The 18,096-nt window shown below is 39.5% G+C and overlaps 1 protein-coding gene and 1 long non-coding RNA gene across 6 annotated transcripts in view; one reads left to right on the top strand and one right to left on the bottom strand.

Annotated features, from left to right (window-relative positions):
- Positions 1 to 5,353, bottom strand: part of GATB (glutamyl-tRNA amidotransferase subunit B) — a 41,884-nt gene extending 36,531 nt beyond the window's left edge. Inside the window, exons 1-2 of one of the 4 annotated variants that reach the window (XM_085578884.1) lie at positions 5,165 to 5,353; positions 3,208 to 3,358 (exon numbers count right to left, since the gene is read on the bottom strand). In XM_085578884.1, the coding sequence (XP_085435010.1) occupies positions 3,208 to 3,358; positions 5,165 to 5,331 (318 nt within the window). In that variant the 5' untranslated portion in view covers positions 5,332 to 5,353. Of the gene's footprint in view, positions 1 to 3,207; positions 3,359 to 4,347; positions 4,560 to 4,592; positions 4,908 to 5,164 lie in introns of those variants that run through there. The other 3 variants (XM_021530220.3, XM_085578885.1, XM_085578886.1) reach the window with 3 other exon arrangements.
- Positions 5,354 to 5,386: 33 nt separating this feature from the next.
- LOC146767607 (uncharacterized) overlaps positions 5,387 to 18,096 on the top strand; it is a 121,760-nt gene continuing 109,050 nt past the window's right edge. For both annotated transcript variants that reach the window (XR_014955147.1, XR_014955146.1), the window contains exon 1: positions 5,387 to 9,329. This is a non-coding gene — a long non-coding RNA (uncharacterized LOC146767607). The remainder of the gene's footprint in view (positions 9,330 to 18,096) is intronic.

Raw genomic sequence — 18,096 nt, 5'->3', positions numbered from 1 at the left:
GACAGCAGCCCCAGGGAGAAGGACTTGGGGGTGCTGGTTGAGGAAATGCTCAGCATGAGGCAGCAAAGCACACTTGCGGTCTAGAAAGCAAACCATGTTCTGGGCTATATCCAAGCAGTGTGGGCAGCAGGGCAAGGGAAAGAATTCTGCCCTCTACTCCACTCTTATGAGTTCCCATCTAGAGTGCTGCATCCTTTTCTGGGACCCCAAACAAAAGAGGGACATGGACCTACTGGAGAGGGTCTGAGGAGGGCCATGGAAATGACCAGAGGGCTGGAACACCCCTCCTATGAAGACAGGCTGAGAGAGTTGGGGTTGTTCAGCCCGGAGAAAACTCTGAAGAGACCTTACAGCACTTTCAAGTACCTAAAGAGGGCCTACAGAAGAGCCAGACAGACATTGTACAAGGGCTTGTAATGATGGGACATGGTTTTAAATTGACACAGGGCAGGTTTAGATTTGATATTACAAAGAAATTCCTTACTGTGAGGGTGTTGAGACATGGGCACAGGCTGCCCAGAGAAGCTGTGGCTGCCTCATCCTTGGAAGTATTCAAGGCCAGGCTGGATGGAGCTCTGAGTAGCCTGGTCTAGTGGAAGGAGTCCCTGCCCATGGCAGGGGAGCTGGAAGCAGATGAGCTGTAAGGTCCCCGACACTCAAACCATCCTATGAGTCTATGAATCTTTAATTTTTTTTTTTTGTCTCATGCCAAATAGGAGGGCACCTGCATAGCTCTTCTTGCCTGTAGTTGTCTCTCAGAGGCACTTTATGAGAAGAACACAGTGAAATGGCCATGCCACTTCCACTGTGATGACCCTCCCAGGGCCTACTTGAAGCAGAAGGATAAAATAAGCTGTATTAACCTTACAGGAAGAAAATATAGAAAGGAAAGCAGGAGGAGGGCTAAACACATTCTTCTAGTTTCACCTCTCCTGCATAGAGCACAGCAAAAGCTCATACCAACACTTACTGTGACCCAGAAAGGCACAGCAACCTGAAAAGCTCCCTTCAGCACCATCATTTCTGGTCCCACTGTGAAGGAGCAAATACTAGGACAGCTCTCTATCACAGCCATCTCATTGTCACACTGAAAACTGTCCCTATAGCTCTCAGGTTAAAACAGCAGTCATTCTATTCTAGACTCAGCACAACTAGTGCATAAAAACTTTGCTGCTATTTTTTTCATTTTTCAACAAAATTGAGTCCAAATGAAAGGTCAAATATCTATCTTCTGAGTAGTCTTATTAGTCAATAACTTAACATTTATTAAAATGGCTTTTGTTGGTCTTATTCTATAAATACTCTGGATTTTCAAAAACTACCTTCCATTTTTCAAAATTTACCAAAATTCAATTCTGCTTCACATACTATTGCCATGTACAAATTTACACAGAGAAAACAAGCCCTGATTGATTCCAGAACAAATGCTGGTCTCTACCAGCAGCAGCAGGTACAACAGGAAAATAGAGCTATGACTACTGACAGGATTTTGCATCACAATCTAACATGCAGGAACATGTATTTTGTAACACACACTTTCAACTCTATTTTCACCAGTACTATAGTAAGAAAAATCTTTCTGCTCTTTGTATAGATCAAAGCAGCTAGTAGAACCTAACACAGCATCACTACTTTAAAATTAACCCAACCATTCTGGATTTTTTCTTCTCAGGTGCAGTTATTTTCTCTACCAAAGCCCACATGTACTGGGGACTTCTTACAAAGGCTATACCAAGCTTCATTTTAAAGCTTCATTAATAAAGAAAAAAAGACACACACATACATTGCACCCTTGATAAACAGTAATGTAGACAAAAATTAACTTCCTCATAAATATTCATTTTTTGTTCACGCAAGAACAGCTTTTCTACTTGACTGAAGATAAGCACTAGACAATCTAAGAATTTCTGTGCATTAACAGAAGGTTAAATAGAAGGTCCAAAACCAGAATCTTGAACTCTTTTGGACTTTCTGACTAACCTAGCCCTGCCCCCAAAATGAAAGGAACTAATTTTCTGTCTTTAAGTCTAGTTTGACTCTTCTGAAACCAAATTATTGCATAAGATTCCCATTAACTCTAGGAAGTTTTCAGAATTTCCATATAGTTCTGAAACTCAGCTCTGAATTGCCACTGCAACCAGAGTGAAGTCCTAATATTAACAGCATCTAAACCGCACTTCCTTAATTTTCAATACCTTTGCAAATACAGAAATAAAAATAAATCAATAATAACAACATAATTTCTCCTTTTAAGGATCATGACATATATCAACACCCTAGAAATGCAGACACAAATTAGTTCCCAATTTTAGATTATCTGAGGCTGTTTTATGGTAATGCAAAGCTACAACTAGATTTAAAAATACATTTCTGTAACTGGAATTCAAATCTGCACTTTAATGAATACAGTCAGTGAAACATTTCTGCTTTAAATAATTAGACCCCATCTTAGTCTCTGCAGAGTTGTTGCATGTGGCAATGCTAAGTCTATTAAATATTTATTTTCACTGTATTGTAAGAGCTTATGTTCTAATTTTTTAACTTTTATTTTTAAATTAAACTTGTTAGATACTCAGAGAATTCCACAGCAGTACTGTCATAGCCATCACAGTTATAATTAAGCTGTGAATTCAAACACTTATTAAGTTTTCACTAATAAACCTTATTGCTAAGTGCTAGCTAGTTATTCTGACCTATTAATCTCCAATGTGTCACACAGATTACTTTTTTTTTAAATAATTGGTTTGCTCTGGAAATAGGAATGGTTGACACTTTCCTAAATTGGAGACATTCTTCTCAGGAAGCAAAGTAACTCCTCAGTGAGACATTCCAAATGGCAAATGACAGCTACATAAACAAGCATATGGCAAAATAACATCAAATGGCCACTCAGAAATCTTAAGATGTTCTTCTCTCACTGGGCTTTAGGCATCTCTCATATTTAAGGAATTTCCTGTGTGGCATACTAAGCAAACACACCCACTCTGGCCTCAAAGAAATACCACAACCCATTCACTATGTTGAAGAGACACTCCTGATTTTTCTCCTTTGCAGGGGATATAAAGGCATCTCATGTTATGAAACAGAATTTAGACAAGTAAGGAAAAGTAGTCATATATATGACTTTAGTCAAATCCTGGGAAAAATAAAATATTAGAAGCATACACAAAGTTGTCTGACATTAATTGAAACTGCAGCTTAACTTACTGGTAAAGTTCCTGGTAAAGAGGCATCAAAGAAAGATACCAAAGAGTTGGGAGGTGCTGCAAACTGGACTTGTGAACCAGAGAAGAGTTTTGAGTTGGAACTGATCTGTGCATGAATTTCCAGACCCACAACTGGTACCCACGGAACGAGACTGAAAAGGAAAGAGGAGAAGGGGAAAACAATTTAAATATAGATGATGTTAAAACCCATGGAAACCTAGAAACAGAAGTATTAGGAACGCTTAATTTATTTTAAAAAATTGTAATTGTAAAAAAATTGTAAACAATGTTGCAAATACATCTACACTGTAATAGGAAAACCTGTGCTGTGATACTGGATAACAGAGGCTATGGGGACTACATGGCAGTGCTAATTACATGCAAAAAAGAATGTAATAAAAAATTGCAATGGTTTAAAACTTTTAACTTTTCCTTATGTGAGAAATCTCAGAGAAATTAATGAGGCACACTTGCATGCTGGATGAACCCTAATTTGGTGCCTCATGAAAATCCCCAAATCATCATAAATATGAATTACTTCTCAGGTAGTTTGATAAATCTCCAACAGACAGGTGGCATAATAAATTATGTATTCTCTGTCAGATAGACACTTGCATGCTGGGAAAGGTGGCTCTCCAGAGCAGTGTTAGTAGAATATTAGCATAAACATTAGTAATCTGGTAATAGAGAAATCATCATTTCAACTAGAGAGTTACTGTTCTCTGAATGCATTCTGCAGAATAAAGCTTCTCCATATCATCTAAAAAGTAATTGCAATTCTCACATCCATAACCTTTATATGGACAAGAGAAAAAGGTCACCTTTACAGTATGAATTGCTTGACAGTTTCTGTAAGTAATTATCTGGCCTTGTAAAAATGAAGTGGCACAAATAATATTTCACTGATGAAATCGCATTTCTGTGGCAGAACACTTCAGCAGTATGAGTACCCAGATAGCAGGAGATAAGCAAGCCATGGAAAAACATCAAACAAATATAAGAAGTACAGTGTTCCTTCCAAAGGTGAACATTCTACACTGCCAAGATTTTAGTTCTCCATCTGCCCTCCAACAGCTGAGGACATCCCTACAAACACACCAAACTAGTGATGCAGTTGATGCTTTAGGAAGAAGAATATTACCATGAAAGATTAAGGTTCAGATGTTTAAAGGAGCTAACGCATTTTCTTTCATTTAAATAGTATTATTCTTCAGTATTTTTAACCGAACATACAAATGCTTCAAGGTTAGAGAAATAATGTGGGCTTTCTTTTACATTTCCGAGGCAAATTTATTCCAGTTTCCTGTATTCTTCGGAAATCCCCTTCTGTCATATCAAGGCATTAAAAATTACACCAGGTTTTGCTTAATCAGTGTGTTGGCTTACACTCAGAGAAAAAGGTACGTGCACCAGTCAGTCCTTCAATCCACTGACAACACTGATGAGGCACCTGGAGCTCCTTGCCTTGTTTGTTCAAGGATTATGTTTATCTGTGTCTCTAAAGAATTAGCAGCACACTCTGCCGCTGTTGAAGTGATCAGCTGCGCAGACACTCGTGGGACACGAGAACTTGGTCAGGCCGTGACTTTCAGCTGCATGCTCTGCTTCAGGCACAGCACCCAAACCTCACACACCGCGCTAGAAGAGAAGCGTGTGTGGGGCTGGAAGAAGCCTCGGAGGCGCGCTCCTGAGGGCTGGGTCCCCCTCGGGCGCCCCGCGGCTCCCGCTCCGAGCCGCGGGCTCCCCGCGCCGCCCGGCCGGCCACGGCCCCGCCGCCGCGGCCGTTCCCACTGCGCTGGGGTAAACGTGCTGCCGACGCTCACACCGCTCACACGGCCAATTTACACCGGGCCCCGCCGCTGCCACCGCCGCTCCCGCGCCCGGAGACCCACAGCCGGGCAGAGCCAGGGCGGAACAGCTCCACCGGCCGCTCTCCCCGCGCCGTCCCGGCACCGTACCCGCTCTTCCCCGCCGGCACCGCCCCGCCTCTCGCGTTACAGGCGACAGCCCTCTGCCCGCGGGGGAAAGGGCCGGGCCCGGGCCCCGGCTGCCCCGCGCCGCGCTGCCGCGCCCGGCGCCAGACCCCGCCGCACCCCCGCGCCGCCATGGCCACCGCAGCGGCCATCGCTCCGCCAGCGGCTCCCGGCCGCCCGCAGCGCCCCCTGGGAAATGCAGTCCGTCCGGCATGGCGGCGCGGAGTGCGGCCGTGCCGGCGGACTACAACTCCCGTCAGGCCGCTGGCCGTGGCGCCGGCCCCGCCCCGCCGGCCGAGCTGGGTCCGGTGGTCCTTTGCTTATCCCGGGAATGCCGGAGCGAGCCGTGGGAGCGCTGCTCGGCTGCTCCCTAGAACGCGTTGGCCGGCTCACGCCCTCTCGGTGCGCTGTGTGTGGTTTTCTTCTGGGCTCCCGCTTTTACAAGACCAGCCGCCTTTTTGATCGGCAGCCGTTTGCAAGCCGAGGGCATCGAATGCTGCAGTGCCACGTGCTCGAGGTCTGGGAGCTTGGCTTCTCCGTAGGGCAGCAAAGTTCAGCCTCGGCTGGGATGTGCTCTGGTAATAAAGAGTATGATAAACGCCAGTCACTTCTTTTTAGAATGTTTAAAAGTTTAATAAGAATAAAATGGTTATAAAGTAATAAAAATTTAGAGTTAGGACAATTACAAGACAATAAAAGCAAAGAATTACGGACATCCGGATGTTTTTGGACACTATGCTGCCAAAAACGTGCCTTGTGAACAAAGGAATACCCCTCAACAGCAATATCAATAGCACATTCATCTATCTCATACATGATGCATAAATTCCTTGCAAATTAAGAACTTTTCTGGTTTTTGTTAACTTCTTCCTCTTAATCCTGGTGGTTCCATAAAGACGGAGAGAAAGTGGAAGAATGTTTGTCTTTTCCGATAGGGAGGCTGTAACTTTATGTGCCCTGTCACTGTTATCTCTGTGAGAAGAGTTTCTTGATTATCTCATCCCTTTTCTTGAGCTAGTAAAAAAAATCTTACATTGCAGAGTTTCTATTTTAACATTATGATGTGACCTAAAACTATATTTAACACACTACTTAAGCGAATTAATACAGCATAACTTTCTAACATTACACATATAATATTCATTTTAATATTTGCGAAAAGCCAATCGTAAAATATGCATTTTTCACAAGAGTCTTGTCCAGGGCATCTGACATCTCTTTAATGTTTACATAGCTACATTGCAGAGATAACAGAATTAATGACAGTCCGTCCCAAGCCATGTGAAGCTTAAACGGGAATGAAGATGAGCCCTTGCTGCTTATGTCACCTGTGCTCTGTCAGCGGCTGCCGGCAGAGGCTGGGCAGGCACACTCGTGTCGCTGAGGCTGGTGGCTTCCAGCAGAGGACAGCGGTGTACACAGGCGCTTGAGAGTATCTTGGAACCTTTAGGACCTCTTGTCTTCCCAAGATCCAGTATGAGATGCTGAATGGTTCTGAATCATGCAGAAAATAATTCACCTAATTAAATAATTAAAGAAAATGGCTTATAAACAATGTTTCGTAGCACTGATTTTCTGGTATGTTTATATTTTTAATAAATTATCTGGAAGTGCTGTGTAAGAAGAGCCAATTGAGAGATCCTTTCGGCAGACACTGATGTATGGCTATTTGTACAATATTATCTTTTTAAAATTAGTTTGTCACATTCCTTTTCTTGGGAAATATCCTCCCCTTGTACAACAAAGAGTGACCAAAAAAAAATTCCTTTCCAATAGAGAAAAACTCACCACAGGTCATCTTGTACATGTTGTGGAGATGGGAAGAACATTGGAGTGGCCTTTCATCTTCTCTCCTGTAGAAAACTTCTTCACATATGAGGTAAATGAATATATTTCCCTATGCTGTAGTCTTTGAGCCAATTAAACATTTAAGAAATTTTGATAATTCTGATTAGAGGTAAAGACCATTTTCATTTGGACTTAGCAGGGGCCTATGCAATATCTTGTGATGAAAAATGCTTTTCAGACTGCAGCTTTAATACATGGTTTTTATTTCTGCAACAAATTTTTTCTCTTTACAATTGTCCTCCATGAACTCTGGATGTAGTTATTTTCTGATACTATGTAGGGATTGGCAGGTCACTTCAACCCAGCTGTCAGGAGAGGTTCTAAATATAGCTCTGAAGTGTTTCTACTGGGGTAAAAATTGTATATTTCAGATTATTTGACTTTCTTTTAAGTCTGTTCTCCTGCTGTAATAGAAGATTTTATAAATAGTCACTAAGAAGTTAAAACCTAATGAATATTAAAGCCATGTTACTTAAAGCCTTACTCTGCCTTGATTGCATGGATTTCTGCCCTTTGTACATATTAGAAGCGAGTAGACAGCACAAAAGGGTTGAAATCCATCCCAAACAATTCCTCTGGAACTTTTAGCTGTATTAGGTGTTGTCTTACAGAGAGAGGAAGACTGGGAAGTTCCATTGTTTGTGATTTAAATTATCTCAGTGTTATTTTAATTCCCTTCCCAGAAAAAAAATCCCATCTGAAGAACCTTCACAGCCTTTTGCTAGTAACCAAGGAGGTAATAAATGAAAACCCACACATTCATATGCAGAAGCTAGTCAGTCACAGGGAATAATTGTCTTTCCCAGCAGCTTACTTTGAGGTGGGAAAGGCTAGATATTTGTTCTTACTGCAGTGTGTTTATAGATCATGCTGTGGCTTAGAATAGGAAAATAGCAGTGCATAAAGATTTGTGCTAGGATAGCTCAGTACTATGTAGACTCATATCTTAGAGAGGATAGACCCAGGGGACAGTTTGCTCTGAGTCTCTTGTTACTGTAGGAATTTAACCAATGTCTGAGAGAAAACTGGAATTTTACAAAGAGCAAAAACCCAACAGTATATAATTTAAGCCATAAACAAGCAGTCTATCCCATTTAGTTGAAAGAAGATCCCTCTGAATTTTAGTTTCTAGGGTTCTCAACTCTAAAATCTGTTTTTGTGCAAGTCATACTTGTCACACATACTTACTCCTTTTGGGGACTGTGAGGTCTTCTTTTGGTATAGCAGGGAATGGGATATTCAGACTGGGGTGTTTGTTAGATACTTCACAGGCTGCCTGCAGTGTCTTATTTCAGCATGTGAAATAAGGAACAGACAGGAATCTCTGCTAGATTTTGAAGCAAGAGGTTGTGACTTTTGGAACAGTAGATCCATAGTCTATCAAAAATTCAGACATTGGCCTGCAGGGAAGAGTAACAAAGCAGATTGCTAAGTCTGGAAGCGAACTATGGTAAGGGATGTTTTAAAACTTTTAGGCCCTTAAGATCACCTCTATATCTTGAAAGCCTTTTTTTTTTTCCTCTGCGGGTATAAAGAGAGAAATTTTCTTTTTTTCCTGCAACTTTGAACTAATAGTGACAATGATCTGTTTCAGTCTGGAATATGGATTCAACTCACCTATCTACCAGTAATGGGATATGGCAAATACAAAAATGTCTGTCGATCTTGAGGACTGAGAAAGGATATTGACCACAGGAAAGAGTCTTTAGGGACCTAATGGAGCTGCCTTGTATGATCTGCTGTCCATGTGTGCAAGCATGCATGCAGTGGTAGATTGGGTAATATGAACAGCCTCATGACTTGAGGGTTCTTGTATCAAAGTGCCATCAATTTCCTAATTGGGACATAGTGCCATTTTATTTTATTTACCAAAATTGTTATAACTCATGAGTTGAAAAATAAGGGCAGACTCAGACAGGAAATATGGATGCACAAACAATTTCTATAAACAGTAACAAAAACCTGTAAGTTACATGTAGAAGGTGAGTTCAATGTTCCTCAGGGGCTGTGTTGCTGAAGAGAACCTTGGTTCAGCCATGGTAATACCTGTGTATTACCACTTTTCTCTACTGGTTTCCCCTGGTGTGCCTTGCCTGGGAGTGCTGCACTGGGCATTGGCTACATCTGTGACTTGAATCAGGTGCTGGCAATCCCAAAAGCTTTCACTTAGGGGCACAGTACAGCCCTTTGTCTTGGAACCCTGAGCTGGAAGTTACTGGGTTTGTTTCTGCTGAGGTCTGTGTAAACCCATTCAGCAGAGGCAGTGTTTGGTGAAGTCCAGTGCCACTAACCTTGTCTGAGGGTGAGTACTACCCTAATCTTATTGTTTAAAAAATTAAATCCTTGTTTTTCTAGTGTGAAGTTCCATTATTATAGGCATAAGAGGATTTCCTGGCATATCACTGCTGTCTTGGTATTGCATCTTGATTAAGTTGTTGGAAAATCTACATTATGAGCCTCTGCTACCTTTAGTATGATTCCTGGTTGCCTAGGGATTTGCTACTTTTAGTTGAAAATCAATATGATTTCCCTACAGGGTGAGCACTCCATTAGATTTGGACCTGCTATAATGGACAATGTTTTCTAAATATTTGAGTTGTAGTTCTAGAACTATGTCAGGTTTATACTTAGATATTGCTCAGTCTATAAAGAATATGTTATAGTGGTTTGTTTTTGTAATATATTTTTCCAGCAATTGAAATGGCATTTGGAAACAGCAGAGGCTAGGCCAAATCATCTGTATTAAAGTCAAATAAACTTATTGTGAGGAGTGTATGTGATGATTATGATTATGCAGAAGGAAGTGATTGATAATATTTCAGCTGATCTAAATTTTACAAGTATATTCTCTCTAATTGTAGTGGTATCTGCAAGAAAGCCTTCAAAACGTCTTTCTAACTTTTGGTTTTTTAACTTTGGTCCATTTAGAACAAGGCAGAATAGAAAGAAAAGCATGTAGAAGTGAGACTAATTTGTTCTTGTATTTCATTTGCATTGCATTTTTGTGTAATGTTCTTCTGCTTATAATTTTCAACTAAAATTTTCAAAGAGATGTTATGTCTGAGGCCTGTTTCTTCCTAAATTAAGAGTCATAACTCTTGTTTTGCAGGCTGTCTATGACTTTATATATATAAAAGTCATGGATCTAACATTTCAGCAGTGTATAGTTTCACATAACTGATACTCAAAGAAGAGCTTTCATGTTCTCAGTTATAACATTCCAGCTGACAGCCCAACCTAGGAAAAAATAGACACAAAGATCTATGCTAAATTTGTTAAAGAAGAAAAATTTTAGCTGAACAGTCAAATTGGGAATATGCATCAAAGTGCTTTCCCTGACTAGGAGATGGTATTAGGAGTCAGCAAAGCCTTCAATTATTATTGACTTCCCTGTCATGAATAAAGTGAAGGAATAGTCTGAAGGAGTTGTCAAGCAATGTAATGCTGGGAGTATGCTGATTATAATAATATCATTAGTTTAGTCTAAAATTAATTTTTTTAATCAAAACCAATCTAAAGATAGTCTGAAATGTTAAATCCTGTCAAAATGCTGCTTATAACAGAGCAATTTCTTTAAAACATGAGATTATTAGTAGGTTGAAGCCAATCTGAAAAGATGGTATTTTAAAAAAATGTATTCCACAACTTAACATGATGCTTCTAAGGGCTGCCTTTATTGTTCTTAACACTAAGGATTGATTTTAATTGTCTAAAGCATTAAGGATGTGAACTGAAACTATTGTCCAGATGGAACTTTGTGATTTATTGCTTCACTAAAAGCACAGCAGAAATGTAAATGAAGGAAAATACAGCAGATAAGTGTTCCAAAGCTTTGAATAAAGTTGCAGATCCTGAAGTGAGACAGCCCTATCTTTTCCCTTTGCAGGAACATAGACTTCTTTGTTGCTTACTTAGGATTCTTTTTACTCATTTAGGATTGATTTAGGAGTTAGCTAGTTATTTTCAAAACTTTTTTGTATATTCCTTGCCTTCAAATGTATATACCAAATGTTGTGTTATGCTTAACCCAGGCAGGCTTGAAGAACACCTGATGTTGAAACCTTTGTCCTGCTGGATATAATGTTTTCACTCTGGAACATAAATTTTTCTTTCTTTAATTGCATAGTTGCGCTGCTGTCTTCATCTTCAACCAGTGCCTGTGGCATTTAAAGCAAAATCTGGTTTATGTTCTGGTTTTTAGTAATAAATTTATGATGTGTCTTTGGCTTTTTTTCTCCTCTGTACTGTATTTATGCCATACCTAAGTACTTTTCTTACAGTGAAATAAAAAAATGTAAGCATGACTTCTTCCTGAGAATGAAAGGAGAATAGCAATGCCCTTGAAATTAAATATCCATCTCACAACTTGGTGCAGTTTTAGGTTGGTTTTGGGTTTTTTGTTTGTTTTGGTTTTTTTTTCCCTTTCCTGCAGACTCATTGCTTTTGCATCCAGATTATGATTTCTCCATGGACCTGGTAAAGACAGTGTCTTAGTCACAGGCATCAATGAGAGAGCTTGCAGGTGGAGACGGGTTGTGACAACCTGGAGAAATGAAAGCCTTTGGATATAAGCAGGCCTGAACACACAGAAGCAGTACAAACACATTTTCTGTTTTATTACTTGTGTTTCTAAAGTCCTAATAGAAAGTACTGCCAAAAAATTTCCATCAGGGATTTCTTTCCATTGATTCTGTCCTTGGGCCTTCTGTGGTGCCATCAGTTGATGCTGACTGGTGTGAACTGCTGCCCACCAGTAACCACAGCTGATGTGAAACAGGCTGGTAACTAACCAGAGCCTTTCTATTTTGTTATGAACTTCACCTGGGAGTTGTCCCTTCTGTTGAACTTGACCTGAGTTATCCCTTGCTCATGGGATAACTTGGCCCATTAAAGACTCCTGGTGTTCCATACATATTATATCACAGAGTTTGTTTTCCAACTCATTCTTTGAAAAAAGTATGAATAATTGTGCAGTCTTGTAGACAACACACATTTTAAAGTCCTGTGACAGTATATACATTACATTGATAGTAGAATTTTAATATTATTTTAAAGGTAAGGAAAATAATTAAGTGCTGGCATTTGGTTTGGTTTTGTTCAAGCAGATTTTTGGGGAGAGAAGAAGTTGGGGCTTGAGATCTCTTGATTTTATGTTAATGTTTTCTTGTATGTAGGGTTGGGTCTTCTTGTTTGGGGGAGTTGAGGGGTATTTTATGTGATTTTCCTTTTTTTTTTCTTTACATCCCCTCAGATGACTTTCTTTCATTGTGGAACTGAAATTTTCTCTATAGAAACTTTTATTAACTGGTCAATCAGTAAGTACTTTGGGACTGAAGTGCTTCAGCGAGTGATTTCATCATTTCAGATTAGATGAAATCCTTCCATTATGGAAGAGAAATTCTCTCTGTAGGAACTTCCATTAACCAATCAGTCAGTAACTGCTTTGGGACTGAGGTGCTTCAGCTTCAGTAGCTGATTAGTAAATTGCAGTCTGAAGCCAGAATGCAAGAGATGTTGTGTGCTTAGCACATATTGGGGCAAGGACTCATTAAGTTTTAATGCACTGGATAATCTTTGAATTTTGTATTTCCTCTTTGCTTGGTCCAGGATGGCAGCACGTGCAGGGAATTCACAGCAGCACAGGATACTTGGACTGTGTCAAAGGGCTGCTTCTACAGGACTTGTTCAAAGAAAGCTCTGGCAGATTTGAGTAAAAGCTTGGGCTTGAGTCCCTAAACCATTGCTGAAGCATACACCAAATGAGGTAGCACGTGTTGGATAATTGCAATAACAACTTTGCCGAAGGGAGTTTAGAGACCAAACTTTCCAGCTTTGCCATATGTTCTTCTCTTCCCTTCCCACATGTTAGCATTTATAGTCTGGTAGCATAGCTTTCTCCTTAGAAGTATTTTCTTCCTGCTGATGCTCACAGTAGTGGCCAAAAGTAATGGTAATGGCATAAGAATACATTGCTGCCTTTTGTTCTAAGAATGCTTTTGATCTCTCTTCTGTTGTTTCCTGCTGCTGTGTAGATTGAGGCAATGCATGAGTGATGTCACTGGAAGCCTTTTCCATCAGGGCTGTATCTGTAGGAGAAGGGATACTCTGCCAAGGCACAGGACAATTCTTCTGTTTTTACTACATGAAAAGAATCTTTCTGGTGGGCCATGCCTGCAGTAGCAACTATATCTGAAGGTTACATGGCCTCAAAGGCACACTTTGTATTATGGCTTCCTGTGTTACTGAGGTGGAAATTCAATGACACCTTATTTTGAATAGATATGCAGCTGCTTTATGCATGGCTGAAAGAAAGAAATCCATGTATCAGCACATTCTATTTTTCTAATTATGATCTCCTATCTTGTGGTACTATATGGGAACTGCCTAGTTCAGGAAGAATTTTATTTACTTCTATATGGATTATACAAAGCTTGCTGTTTCTTTTAGGTCCTGTGAGGGAGAGATTTTTTACTTCCTCTTGGACTCTTCTTCCTCAAAGGATGTCTGGTTTTATGTTTTGGGGTTTTTTTCCCCTTACAGTCTTTTGAAATATGGACACTTGTTTGTGTGTCTTAGTTATTATGTTTACTTGGTCTTCCCCAGTCTCCATCTTTTTAATTTTAAATCTGTTTTTATTGCACACAGAAAACAAACATATACCTCCAGCCAGGATGATTTTACTCTAACATAAGAAGAAGAAAGTACGAGAATTTTCATTAAAAATCTAGTCATTGTATCTGCTAACCTCTTCAGAACTGAACAAAAATGAATTTGTCTCTTTTTACCAAAATGCTTGAAAGGTTTGCAAATGCGCGATAGCAGCTTAGTAAATAATCAGCATATTGTAAATGTATCTTTTAAAGGCCAAGGAATAGTATAAATACTCTTTCAACTCGTGGATGATATAAAACATTTCCAGTTGTATCATGTATAGAGTAATTACTTTTGACAAGTTAATTTTGCAAGTGTCCAATTAAGCTATTCATCCACAGCTTATCTCTTCACAGTGTGGCTGTATTCACTTAGCTGTTCAGGCTTGAATTTCTATTGTGCACTTAAATATGGATCCAAATTCATGGGATGTGAATTCATTGAAAGGGCAGTTCTTAGTGTTGAAAGTTTAAACCCCCCAAATCACATCATGAGACTGACTTTAAATCAAGAGGGATGTAAGGCTGTACTTTTTGCTTTCTTTTTTTTAAGTAGTAGTGAATGTTTGTTAAATAATTGGTTTCAATTTTTCCAAAACTGTTAAGATTCATAGTCTCAGTTTTTCTTTAAGCTCACTTTAATTCACAATATAAAGTCAAATTTAGGAGTGTAATTTCTCATGAAACTACCGAAGTCCCAGCTAAAGTCTCAAAGCTGGAACTTTAAAATGACATACAAAATATCAAAAGGTAGCTGAGAATTACAAGATACTGAACTAACTCTTATGAATGTTACAAAGAAGTATGATGAGAGTATAGAGAATTGAATCTTTGAGATCCCAGGATGGCACTAGGTACTTTCAGTTGTTAATGGCAGCTGTTGATTTAATGCTCTTGACAGAAGTGGAAATAAACCAAGTCAGCACACTGTGATTATTCAAAGGGTTCAAGGGCATCTGTAACCTGCTTCAGTCAGTCAGATGTTTGGATTTTAGGAATGAACTAATAAAGTGCATTAAAGATGGACATGGGTCTATAGAAGTTTGTAAAAAATAAACACTTAGTATCTAGTGCTTATCCTCTGAGTGAACAGAGCAGGATTAGGGATCTGCTACGTGATTAATCAAGCTAGAGTTTATACCAAACCATAAACTCGAGGGACCAAATTTACTAGGCAGGTGATTTACACAATCTGCCCTGGTATTAGTGAGGCAAATTGAACAAGTTGTATCATAGTGGTGGCAGACAGTGTTTCTTCTCTGCCACCCATCCTGTTTTTCACTTGCACAGAAGTGTCTCTAGTAGTAATGGGACTAGGTCAGAACATAGCTGCACCTTTATAGTTTTTTGCTGCTACACAGAAATCTGTAGGTTGCTGTTATAAATCCATCTGAGGGGGAATAGCGAGAAGCAGAACCATCAAAGTAATGATGAAAACCTGGAATAATTGCACTGGACTTCCCCTGCAATCACTGGAACATGAGATTGAGGGCAGGCCAAGCTAGGCCAGAAAAGTACTTATTGGGATAAAAAATTGAAAACTCTTAATATGACTTGGATTTTTAGGCTGGATGGATGAGCCCAGCAGATTTGTCACCAATCTTCATTACTGTCACCCAACAATAAAGTCTGTAAACAGCAGCAGTTCTTTTTCCGAGACTCTGTGTAGCTTTCTTAAAAACTCTGCACTCTGGAAAAGACCCTCCACTGTAACTTACCAAGTGATTCAGGTTGCCAAGAAATGCTGTCTCCTCTAAGATATCCGAGTCTGTCTATCCAGCACACTGGATAAAAAGTCATCTTTTTAATTACTGTTGACTTAGGTTTCCCAAACAAGGCTTGTCTAATGCTATTAATCTACCTGCTTATTTAACAAAAAAAAAAAATTGACTTTCAGTATTTATCCATTGCGCTATTTCTCTGAGATTAATTCTGTAAGAGACACTTGAAAATCTCTTTATATGTTGGCTTTCATATCCCACCATGGAATTATTGGGAGGATAGTAGTAATGGAAATCTTCCACTCAGATGCCATGGAATTGTTTCTACTATTTTTTTTTTTTTTTTTTTTTTTTTTTTTTTTTTTTTTTTTTTTAGCACAGTTGCGCTAGTTCTGAGTTCAGGCTCACATTGTTTCCAGTGGCCTTGATTTCAGAGGCAGTAGAAATATACTGGGGGCCTGAAGTGGGGCCTTCGGAAAAGCACTAAATCTATGAGGATTTTACAGTTAGGAAGGCCTGTTCAGATATTGCAGTTGTAAGTAGATTGTCACAGAGTTGGTGTGAAAAAGCTGAAGGTGCAATATGGTTTTGACTGAAGAAATAAAGTGTTATTGTTCTCCCTTTGAGTGTTGATAATCCTGGACTTCAGAGAAACTGGTTAAGTCCTGTTGCAGGAATGGAACTGATGCTGCTTCTCAACAGTACTTTGTGCTAGTGAAGTGTAGATGTGGCTGAATATTTTGTTCCCATAATGGCAGTAAACAGAGCTGTGATGCAGTTGAAGTTAGGTGAGTGTAGTCAGGGTTGGGATTCAGTCCAGAAAGCTTGTTTATTGGGTAGAGGATTTTATCAATGGATTACATCTGCTCTGCTGCCTGGAAGTAATCTGGTGAATGCAGTGCCTGCTGTCCTATGGCTTGGCTGATCCTACTTGGGCTACTGACTCACCTCAGCAATTACTACTTGTATAGCACAGTAATTGAGTATTGCATGTTGCATATTTTATTTTGATTTGATTTTTTGCATATCTTTATTTTGGTCAAGATTCAAAAATGCTTTAACCTTCAGTTTCACAGTTTGTCCACATGTTTCATAAATACATCGTTAGTAAACCTCAGACATCTCATTGTACTTCTTATCTCATCTCACTGTCCTAGCACTAGAAATCTTCAGTTCACTGTTATATATTTATTAGCATAGGCAAACAGCCAGGTCTGGATTCATTGTCCAAGTAATAAGTGGTAAAATTATTTAAATACAGGAAAAATATCACTCTAGGGGATTAAGGTAGGGAGGAGGAGAGTCTAATTTACATATTGGGACAAGTCAGGGTTAGCCAAGAAATGACTGACAACCCATTCAACTAGGTTGCAATGGAAATAAAAGAAAATATAGTCAGTAGAGGAAATGTGGTTTATTGAAATGTGCATACATATAAATATGTCTATGGGCCTTAGGGAAATTCCTTATGAGAGAGGAAGTGAGTGCCTTGTCTCTTCTTCCCTTTTCATGCAAGAGAAAAAGAAATAGTCAGTCCCACAGTCTGACCCAAAAAAACCCCCAAAAAAAACCAGTCACTAAATGAGTAACAGAAGCATTGTCACCTCTGCTGCAGCACCTGGGGAGGTGGCTTTTGCTTTATCAGCCCTGTCCTCCACCTGTGTGCCAGGTGTAGACCCCACCTCCCTGCAGCAGGGCACAGGGCATGTGTCTGTGCTTTGCTCAATTGGCACAAGCCATGATGGGGTAGGTTTGTGCTGATGTGCTGGGGCTGGCTGAGATACAGTTGTGGTTTTGCCATCCTCTCTAGGATTCCAGTTGTGCTGCTTCTACCTTTGCTCCAGCAGTAGAATTAAACTATTCATTATTCTGTGCTTCACTCTGATCCTTTAAATCGGCGAGACTGAGGTGTAAATTACTGCTCTTTAAGAATATGTTATTTGACCCTGTCCTTCACAAAAATAAATGAAGTTTCATGTGCTGGTAATAATATTAGACTAGAATTGTTACCTCATTCTACAATTTATCTCAAAAATAGAGGAAAAAATATTTTTGGAGCAAACCTTCCATCTTTTCTGCCCTGGATAATTCCTTGCACAGAGTCTCATAAGATTTGACACTCATAGAGACTATTTAATCAAGTGGACACATATACCTTAAACATTCAACATAACTATGCTTAAAATGTAGCAAGATTTAGCATAAAATTTGCTATTTGTGTGTAGTTGCCTGAATCTTTGTACTGTTCATCTTACAGGAGCCTGTAGAAATCCTATCATTTTAGTTCTTACTGAAAGGTAGATAACATAATTGAAGTAAGAAGTTAATCAGTGCAGTGGTGCAAGAGCTTTTTTTAGCGAGACCCCCAGAGATTTCTTGCCTGTGTGCAACACTTCAAATAATTATTTATTACCAAAGTATTTGCACCATCTGCCCCTATACTTATTAGTGTGACTGTGCTATCCATTGATAAACCTTTTCCTTAACTCCTGCTTCTCTGATATTTACTCTTTCCATGAATAAATGCTAGAGCTGCTAAATAATGTGCAAGGCATGAACAAATTCTTAAACATGTTGAGAAGGGAGTCAGATTATCTACTGGATGTTGTGATTTATTTGACAAATGAACCCAGAGAAGGACAGGGCATACAAATAATATTGTGTTCTTGCTTTGTCACTTTTGAAATTTCATTTTTAA

The sequence above is a fragment of the Lonchura striata genome, chromosome 4 (genome assembly GCF_050655825.1).
Source record: "Lonchura striata isolate lonStrDom1 chromosome 4, ASM5065582v1, whole genome shotgun sequence".
Taxonomy (NCBI): Eukaryota; Metazoa; Chordata; class Aves; order Passeriformes; family Estrildidae; genus Lonchura; species Lonchura striata.
This window is presented reverse-complemented; position numbering and strand designations above follow the sequence as displayed.